The 9,830-nt window shown below is 40.7% G+C and overlaps 1 protein-coding gene across 1 annotated transcript; it reads right to left on the reverse strand.

Annotated features, from left to right (window-relative positions):
* Nucleotides 1-300: 300 nt before the first annotated feature.
* Nucleotides 301-8,894, reverse strand: LOC146464740 (TAF5-like RNA polymerase II p300/CBP-associated factor-associated factor 65 kDa subunit 5L). Its single transcript, XM_085129572.1, has 6 exons — nt 7,865-8,894; nt 6,562-6,707; nt 5,754-5,894; nt 3,374-3,567; nt 2,727-2,840; nt 301-2,293 (listed from the first exon to the last, which is right to left on the reverse strand). The coding sequence occupies exons 1-6, from the start codon at nt 8,698-8,700 to the stop codon at nt 1,928-1,930; spliced, it is 1,797 nt and encodes a 598-aa protein (XP_084985698.1). The 5' UTR covers nt 8,701-8,894; the 3' UTR covers nt 301-1,927.
* Between the last annotated feature and the right edge of the window lie 936 nt (nt 8,895-9,830).

Raw genomic sequence — 9,830 nt, forward strand, 5'->3', positions numbered from 1 at the left:
TTCTTTGCGAGTGTCGCTTGTCTGCTCTAACCTATTCAGTCCCAGTATCATCATGTATATTCTCCTCAATGCCCTCCATGTATTTCTTATGAAACTAGTTGGGAGAATTTGTGTAAACATCAAAAACATCTAATCTTTGGTGATCATTTCCTCTAACTTCATAACCTGCATTTTTCATCAACACTTAGACTTTTGTCGCTACTGGGGCTCGATACTCTGGGGCCTACAAATTGTTACAGCTTCTCCATCTGATGACAATACGCAATTCACTTGACTTTAATAATGACTTGTGCTCAGTAGTCCCAAGTTTTTTTTCTGTCTTTTTTATTTATTTATTTATTTTTTTTTTACAAATTCAAAATCATTACTTTCTCTAGTTTTAACGAATGTTTGGTTTATCAACAGAGTTGATAACATCGCAGAGGTCATGGGTCCTACCCCGTTCAAGCCCGAATTTTTTTCAGGCTTTGTTTTCGCAACTGTTTAAGTTGCGTAAATAACTACGGGGATCTTTCTTCTTTTTAATATTTCACCCGCAGTTCAAATATGTTTCAATATTCATATTTATTACACCCATTTTGAAATCACTGGTGATCCTTGCAATCTGATTGGCTCTCAACAGTGCAATTTATCCCAAATTGTACCATTTTTTGCTCTAAATCGCATCCTTTCTTTAGCCCATCAAAATGGAAATGAAGTAACAAAAATATAATATTAATATTGACAATGATACTCTGTGATTTCAAAATAGGTGTAATAAAGTGGTAATTGAACTTTGTGTCGTGCAATTTTGGTCTGAAATCATACTTGTGATTTCAAATCAAACCCGCGCTGCGCGCTCGTTTGATTTTGAAATCGCGCGTATGATTTCAGACCAAATTGCACTCCACTCAATTCAATTACCATTATTAATTTAGAGTTGATAACTAAAAGTAAATTGGCCACTTTGCTCTGACAAAGCATTCGAATCTCTTTACGGTGGCCAATTTACCTTTAGTCATAAACTCTGTTGATAAACCAGTTGTTCTACTTCCCATCGACGCAGCACCACAGTTTCTTAGAAACATCCGGCATTTCTCCAGTTTAGTTACATATGGCTGTTGATACTTCAATAGAACGGAGAATTGTTGGTAGCCTGGAAACTACCTCGGGTGAAACTTGACAGTATCGATATCGATTTAAATCACTAAATATCTTAGGGGCTGTTTACATGGAGGGAGGAAGATCCTAGCACTAGGAAGATCCTAGAGGGCGGATCATCCTAGCGCCATATGTTTTGTCTATTCAGCGCTAGGATCTTCCAAGAGATAGGAACTTCCTAGCTGAGAGATAGGAAGATCCTAGCACCATGTAAACTACTTTCGCTCGGAAGATCCTAGTACTAGGGACAAAAAAAAACAAACAAACATGGCGGAAGCCGGGCGTTCAACTGCTCAAGGCCGACAGTTATTCTTCTTTTTCCTTCTCCACTTGGTAACAACTTCGGCCGAAATTTCCGCATGTAAAGCAAACGAAAAGTTTTGCCGCCTTCTCGGAAATTCCTAGTGCTAGGATCTTCCTCCCTCCATGTAAACAGCCCCTTACTCGTAACGGATCGACTTGTAAAAGTGGTATCGGCGCTCCCCTTTCGGGTGGAATAAAGGTACAGTGTATATACTTGGGACTTTCGTGCAGGTGATCGAGCGGCACTGGAAACAGAAAGGAGAAGAGAAGGACAAGAAACGAGACGAGAGCGATTGTACATCATTGTGTCGTTATAATTAAACACTAATGTTAGTTTCATTTTAAATGTGTTCTGTTTATACCCTGAACAAAGTTGTCCCATGGATCATGTTTGGAAGTATTGCAGGTTGGCAGCAGCAAACGCAAATTGCCGTGTTACATACAGTTCTTCGTCGAAGTCCTTTTCGATATTAAACCTTTCCTCTCAAGTCGTTTGCGAGCCGGCAGCGAAAACTAAGTTACAACTACTGAACTGCACGCAGTTAACTGTGCAGTTCTTGGTGGAGAAGGAAGCCATCAATTCCGAGGAAACATTCGCACTTGTGCTACTGCTGCTTGATGTCTTGACGGCCTCTCCAAAGTCCCAAATCCTCACACTATTGTCCAGAGCTCCCGAAGCCAGCAGCGTCCCGTCTGCGCTGAAAGCGAGGCTGTACACAGTATCCGTGTGCCCGCGGAGCTCTTTAACTATGCTTCCAGCGGACAAGTTCCACAAAACAATGCGTCGGTCTTCTCCAGCAGACACGAGGTACTGGCCGTCAGGTGAAATTGCCAAATCGTAAACTGAACCCTATAAACAACAATGAACGATATTTGTTAAGGGAAATTTTGAAGATCTATAGGTTTCCCCTTCTAGGGGTTGGAGGCTGGTTAAGGTAACAGATTAAACCTGCGGTATTGATCAGCATAACAAGAGAGTTATACAACAGAGTCCCATCATACCAACAGCCAAAAGCGGCATGAGCAAAAAAGAACTCCAAGCGCACACATGTAACTAGACAGCAAGCAGTCCCTTTCTGGATAGTCGAGAAGTGGCGCGAAATAGCCGAGCGCGAAAAACTGGAGCGAACGAGCTGTGAGTGCACCCTCACGACTAACCAGAAAAGGACTGCTTGCAGTCTAACATATAACCGACGGAAAGCGCGGAGAAAATCGTGTGTGGCAACCGCGGGAAAGTACGTAAACGCGTAACAACATGGACAGGTGAAAGCCGTGCTTCATACCTTGTGTCCAGTGAAGAGTCTGACGCAGTTTCCCGATTGCAAGTCCCATAGTCGACAGGTTCGATCCGAAGAAGCGGTGGCGAGGTAAGTACAATTGTGATGAAATTTGACGCACTGAAAGAACAAGGGTAAGCGTAAAAAAATTCGTCGAGTAACTTAAGCTAAAAGTCTATCTTTGACCTGAGTTGCATAGGTATACTTTATAAACAAGCCAGTTATTTTGGGGCAGTTAGCAGTATAAATCAATCTTTAATTTGCGGCATGAGCATTTCACTAAAGCCACGTGTGGGAAAACATGTAACCGATGAAAACAAGTAGCCCGTTCAGCATCACAGGAGTCAAAAACACTTTTAATCCTTAACAAGCACGGAAAAAAAAAGGTGAACGACATCAAGCGCTGGAGACTAATACGACACGAAACATGGGAGATGGGATCAGTACAATTACATTAATATTTTACACCTTTAAGCCCTGACAGTGATCAGCATCAAATTTCTCCTTGTAATACCAATGCTTATTCAACCCCTTAGGTCAATAACTTCTCCTCGGTGCTTTTATAAGATAAGTATGGGGACAAGATAGGAGAATTTGGTCTTCGATATTAGGGGTTTAAAGGAGAAAGCCGTTAGAAAAGCATTTTCACTTACATCAACATCTTGAAGGTGTCCTGCAAATATTCTCAATGGAAAAGAATACTCGAAATTCCAAAGTCTAGCCGTGCGATCCTGGGATCCAGTGGCAAAGTAGAGACATTGTGGACTGATGTCCAGTCCCCAAACGGGAAAGTTATGCCCTTTGTATGCAACCACGTTAGTGTACGAATGAAGGCTCCATAATCGGACTGACAGAAAGCAAACAGAGAGGAAAATCGGCATCAATACATTAACCAACCAACTTAGGCTCTGTTTACAAGGAGGGAGGAAGATACTAGCACTAGGAAGATCCTAGAAGGGGAAATAACTTTCGTTTGGTTTACAGGTAGAAATTTCGGTCAAGGTGGTTACCAAGTGGAGAAGGAAAAGAAAAAAAAAATTGTCGGCCTTTAGCAGCTAACGCCCGGTCGCCGCCATGTTTGTTTTTAGTCCTTCCAAGCGAAGGTAGTTTACATGGCGCTAGGATCTTCCTAGCGCTAAGATCTTCCTATCTCTCAGCTAGGAAGATCCTTTGGCTAGAAAGATTCTTACATTAGGGCCAAATGCAACCTTTTGCATGTAAAATGAATACAGAAAACATATGACGCTAGGATGATCCGCCTTCTACAACCTTTCTAGTACTTGGATTTTCCTCCCTCCATGTAAACAGCCCTCAGGCAGTTTACAGTAGCAAAGCAAATTCAGGGAGCGGCTAATATACTGGCGCTACACCAATGGGTGAAGAGCCGTGGGGAAAGCGAAAAAAAATGACTATTCAAATGACTTTGAATAGTCTACATACTAAAAGTATCAGGTATTCATGTCTTCGTCGGACTTTGAAGTTCCTTACGACACGCCACAAAACTGCAGCATATTTCCTCGTGACTTTACTCGTGGGCAACACTTCAACTCATAAAATGGAAATTTGCGACAAAACGGCCGACCCCCGTATACTACGCTCGGTACAAAATTTCCAGTGGGTCAAACGAAAATTCTGGGCATTTAGGCAAAATCAGCCGATTTTGCCATTTACTATGTAAAAAATCAAATATATTCCTCGTTTCCTTCAAATCTTGTTTTGGCCTAGGTTACTGCTTTGTTGTCAAGAGGGGGGGGGGGGGGGGTGGGGCTGGATAACAAACCCCGAAAAAGGCGGGGAGAGGGGGCCCGCGAAAAAGCTTTACACCATATTCCTTTTACAACGTTGTTCCAGACTACACCGTCGCACGCGTGAAAGCAGTAACTAACCTCTGTAGTCATATTAAACGAGGTGAACACTTTTCAGCTTGGATTACCTAACCATACTCATCCAGCGTAAAGCCAATGAACTTCTCTTAGACATTTTAACGAGCCAAAATACAAAGGACGTTGAATAACCAAAAGCAACTTACATAGCATAAAAATAGCATAAGGTTAACATTTCCAACTCCTAATTCGAAGTGGATAGTGTCCTCAAATTGTACTCTGTGCTAAATGCCGTTGAAATCTAAATAAATTGAATTTATTTCGCTTGTTCTTGGAATTATTGGACGAGAAAAGGCTACGAGGAGGAGGGTAGGGGAAAGCCATCAGCACACGTGATCTCATTGTTGTGATCTCATTGTTGTGTCAAGAAAGGAGAAAACCCCAAACACATCCACTTCTTAGTGCATTGCAGTGAAGCATCGGACAGTGAAGGCACAGCGGCGCAAGGGGAAAACGATCACAAATGCGATTTCCGTCAATTTTCGAGTCGTTTCAGGTAGATTTTGATTACGAAACTACCCTTGAAACACAACAACTAGCGACTAAACTCTCTGGAGCGCCCTCTAGAAAGCAAATGTGGCCTGTTTTGTATTAAATGGTTCAGCGTCCGTGAACTTTAGAAAACGGCACACAAAACACTTTGCATTTGCGAATGTAACTTGAGTCTTTTTAAAAAACCTTGGGTTGCGTTCGATTGACCGTATTCCGGGATAAGAATTTAAGCGAAACAGCTGTTAGATTTCTCTTTTTAGGTAAATTTGGGAGGACGTATCCGGTAATACACGAGTGATAAGCGTCTATTGTCAAATCATCTTTCTGTGTTTTTTTCCTAGCAGAAGTCGAACCCACTGAGCACTCACTCTTTTCTTGCAGCGAATCGTCCGAGTTTTGGAAACATGCCTTGACTTTGCTACGGGGCAAAGGAGTCCATGTTGAAAATCTTACATGAAGCAGATCTTATTTTCGAAAAATTTGACATCCAAAATGATTCCTTCTTAATCAATCACATTTTATTTTTAGGTAATCTTTATATTCATTCTTGAAAATGCGTGAATGGTATGCCTTCTTCGCGGAAGACTGATTTGAGGCACCAAAGTATTTTTCATGTTTTTAAAATTAATGCAAGTTAGGAAAATTAAGTAAATCTCACCTGAAGTATCTTCAGACGAAGATAGCAAAATTGAGTTGTCCGGTGAAAAGCGCGTATTATAAACTGGACCACAGTGACCATGGAGGAGTATGCATTCACTGGAGACTGTTTCTAGTTTAGGGGCCACGCATGGAACAAGGTCTGAAAGCAAAAGTACAGCATTCACAAAACAACCTGTAGAGGTGTGGTGGATAGAAGGCTGTCCCCGGTTGTTCAAAGAGCGGATAACTCTATCCAGTGGATAAAATGTACTCCAACCAATACATTTTATCTGCTAGATAGCTTCTTATCCGCTGGATAAAGCTATCCACTCTTTGAACAACTGGGTCCTGGACTTTTGATCAATATCATCATTTGATTATTATCGCTTTCATTATCACTGTCATTATTATTAGCAACTTTTGATTGGAACTTCAAAACGTCAGAGGTTCAAGGCTCAGGTCCCCGGATTGTGCCACTCATGCACTGTTCTTATCATGGTAAAGGGGGCTTGGTCATGGATACCAATTCAACCTGGGTAAATGAATTTTTTTTGCTGGTTAGGATATTCAGTATATGTAGGGATGGTTCTCATTTAGAATTGACCCAGGTTGGAAGGTTATCTGATGTGAAAATTAAGAGAAGATTGACCAAAGAAGGGTTGACTTGTGGCAGCGACCAGCCAGAGGATAGTCTCCAACCCAGACAAATGAAAAGCCCCCCCCCCCCCCCCCATGTGGTTATCTGAAGCAACTTTCCATGTAGACATTTTAAAACTGAAAATAAAGGCAAGGTAGGTGGCTATTTGAGTACCACTGGATGCACGTACCTGGAGATAGCTGTATTTTAGCAATATCAGGCTTACTCTTTGGGTGAACAAGTTTCTTTGGAGTAAGGCTCCACAGAAGGATTGATGAATCTTCAAAGCCACCGCAAATGAGGCTTGCATCCTTGGAAACAGCAGCAGAGCTTAGACTTGAGATAAAAGAAAATATTATTTTAATTAAAGCCCTTTTCATGAATCTACTTTGACATAATCCTTTCTACCACCAGCTAGAATTTCTTTTGGACAGTCCTGAATATAAATCAACCATACTTTGTAAATACCCAACCGAAGTCCCTGTTGGGCAGTTTCAAATCTTAAATACTGGTATGTCCTTTTGTAAAGATGACTGTTTCACTTAGAAGGACCAACAAGCTGTTACCTTTTACCTAACCCTGTAGTTGGTTTCCCTTTACCTTGTACATGAATCTAAAACACAACAAATTAATTCTGTTTACAAATACCTCAGTTATAGGGTGTTACCATTTCAAGAAAAAAGCAATTAGGATCAAAGTTGAATAATGGTTAGCTGTTTTGCAAAACTTCATATCAACCAACAGAGATATTGCTTTTTATTTACATGACTCTCTTTGACAGAGGACTACATGTAGAAAAAGGAAAGGAGAAATGGAACAGAATGTTCTGATGCTATTTCTCAAGCTCCCTGATTGAATTTTTGAAATTTCCAGATTCCATCTTTTACATGTATACAAATGGTAAACATCCACAAGCTTTCCCCCTCCTATACCACATCAAGATAGTGGTATAGCTCACTTTGACATAAAGCGACAGCCTGGAGCAAGAGTGGGCATGTGTTCAACTATGTGATCGCTGGGTGAGCACCCTGAGTGTACACATGGAATCATGTGTGAAAGTGTGCACTTGATCCCATGGTTGAATGCCCAACCGGCCCAGTCTCACACCCCAGGCTGCCTACTTTTTCCAAAGTGAGATACATCATTACTGGTTTAGAGCGTTTCCAATAGAGTGTCATAAAACCAAAACCAAAGAAATTACTATGGCCAATCGCAACAGATGTAAACAACACAACAAGCCAATCAGAATTCACACCAAAATATACATGTAACTGGCGCCAAGCATGGGAAAATGCGTGTGGCGAAACCACAATATATTATTGGTTTTGGTTTGGATTCCTATTTGTTGAGAAAGTGGCACGAGTCTTGTTAATCAATCACAGAGCGCAGTAATGCAAAACCAAAGCAAAATTACTTTTGTCACTCAATTATTGAAAACCACTCTATTAGAGTAAGACCAAAAGCACAAGAAATGCAGTTGGTTGAATTCATACCCCTGATATGCATTCAGAAATGAGTAGAAGCAAACTGATGGCAGACAGGCGGGTCCATCCTTAATTTGTCTGATACTATCTCTCAAAGTCTCCAAGTTTTTATTTCCCTTTTCTGTGGTGGATTTTACTTGGTTTGCCCCTCTTGTAGTTGGGTAATTTGATGTAGAAAGTCCAGCCTCCTCCATTTCTGTTTCATCACCATTTTGCTTCTGTCCTGGTTTATTGTGAGAAATGTCTAAACTGAAATGTCTGTTCAGTAGATGGAGTAGCAACACATGATCTGCGCTCCTAAGATATTGCAAAAAATAGGTAAACACTTTGTTGCTAAGTTTTACAACAAATTTGCTGCGTCTAAAATTTGAAGCCGTGTCGCTGGATTTCAAACGCTCCAAGTCGGTGATCGCCTGTAAATGTTGAATTTCCTCTTTGTATTCGATCGAGAACTCACCACTGTGTTTCGTAAAAAATTTTTGAGCAGCGAGAGTTTGACCTTTTGCAACAAGATCAAGGTAAATGTTCGAAAACATGGGAAACAGAAATTTGGAAAGCTCTAGTCTGTACGCCTGGTTTGTTCCTGTTATAAATGACTTAAAACTAGAGTACTGCTCGTCCAGCATGGCTGGATCGGAGCTGTTGATCGCAAATGAAAACACATCAGGAATTCCACTCTCGTTGCATACGGTTGTCTTGAACGCCATCTCTTCCACCTTTTGTTCTGTCGTGAAGTCTTTACGTGAACTTGTGCTCTCTGTGTACTTTCTCTTCTTTAAGAAGCTGCTGATTACACTGGATACCTGTTCATGCATCTGATTCTTTTCCTTTTCATGTGCACTCATATTTTGCTTCAAAGTCCTTGCTTCCCAATCGTTTAAATTCTATAGTGTGTCATGTCGAGTTTCTAGCCTTTCACATCCTCCATTTTAAAAAATTGTGGTCAATTATTGGGTACGTCATGTATGAGGCGCATTTTGTACCCTATAAATTGAATACCGCTGTCTTCAAATTGAGCCCACGTATTGACCTGATTGCTTCCTGCTGGGGGACCATGCAAGAGTGTTTCAGTTTGCCATGGGCTCCTGGTTTTACAGCAATATGAGCATAGATTTATTGAAAAAAAGAGTGTATAATAATTTTTCTAGCAAACCTTGGGCAACTTAGCTAAGGATGAAAACATCCAGTTGAGCACGTGGACTGTTAAATTTGCACATTTTATCGGATATTAGAAAACAAAAAACGGCTCAACATGGTTTTCAACCTACGATCTGGAGATCTCGTTCATGAACTGTTTAATGTGGCGTTCTATTGGGTTATGTGTCGTTCTTATGTGTGTGGACCAAAGTGGCCCTGTATTCTCTAGTTGCTCCAAACTGGGCTACTACGCGAAATACTAAAGACGCGAACGACTTCGTGTATCAGGCTAAAAGACTTCCCAGAGAGAAGCCTCTGCTAGCAGGGTAACAAAACTTGGGCAACTTATGTAAGGATGAAAACGTCCTGTTGGGTTTTCAAGTTTTCACATTTCTCTTTGATTTTTCCGTTAAATTTACATATTTTATCGGATATAAGGAAACAAAAACCTCAACACTGTTTCAACCTACAAAGTGGAGATCTCGTTCATGACAGAGAAAAATTGAGTGCTTCCCTTTTAATATTTTAATTGGGATACTCCTAAAACAGTGTACACTATACTAGGAGATAAAAATAAATAAATAAATAAACAAATAAATAAATAAATAAATAAATAGATAAATAAGTTTCCTTTCAGCACAGTACAGGGGAATCTTTTTGGTGCAAAGGTCTATCAGTTTAATGCTTCTTTTCTCACTTTTATGAGAAATTTAATAAAGTATGTATGTAAATTGAAACGACAAATTTCATGGGTATGGCCTACCTCATAGATTATCAGGTGTACGCTTTCTCAAAGCTCCCGATCCCGAAGAGCTTTCGGGCCGGAAAAGTAATTTCT

The sequence above is a fragment of the Pavona decussata genome, unplaced genomic scaffold, assembly GCF_977016875.1.
Source record: "Pavona decussata unplaced genomic scaffold, jaPavDecu1.1 SCAFFOLD_161, whole genome shotgun sequence".
In the NCBI taxonomy this organism is placed as follows: Eukaryota; Metazoa; Cnidaria; class Anthozoa; order Scleractinia; family Agariciidae; genus Pavona; species Pavona decussata.

Excerpts from the sequence above, each read along its gene's own strand:
- LOC146464740 (XM_085129572.1), bottom strand. The coding sequence starts at position 8,700 with ATGAGTGCACATGAAAAGGAAAAGAATCAGATGCATGAACAGGTATCC. Across the intron at positions 5,895-6,561 it reads TAAAATACAGCTATCTCCAG|ACCTTGTTCCATGCGTGGCC; the intron begins GTACGTGCATCC and ends TTTTGCTTTCAG. Across the intron at positions 2,841-3,373 it reads GACACCTTCAAGATGTTGAT|TGCGTCAAATTTCATCACAA; the intron begins GTAAGTGAAAAT and ends TTGTTCTTTCAG.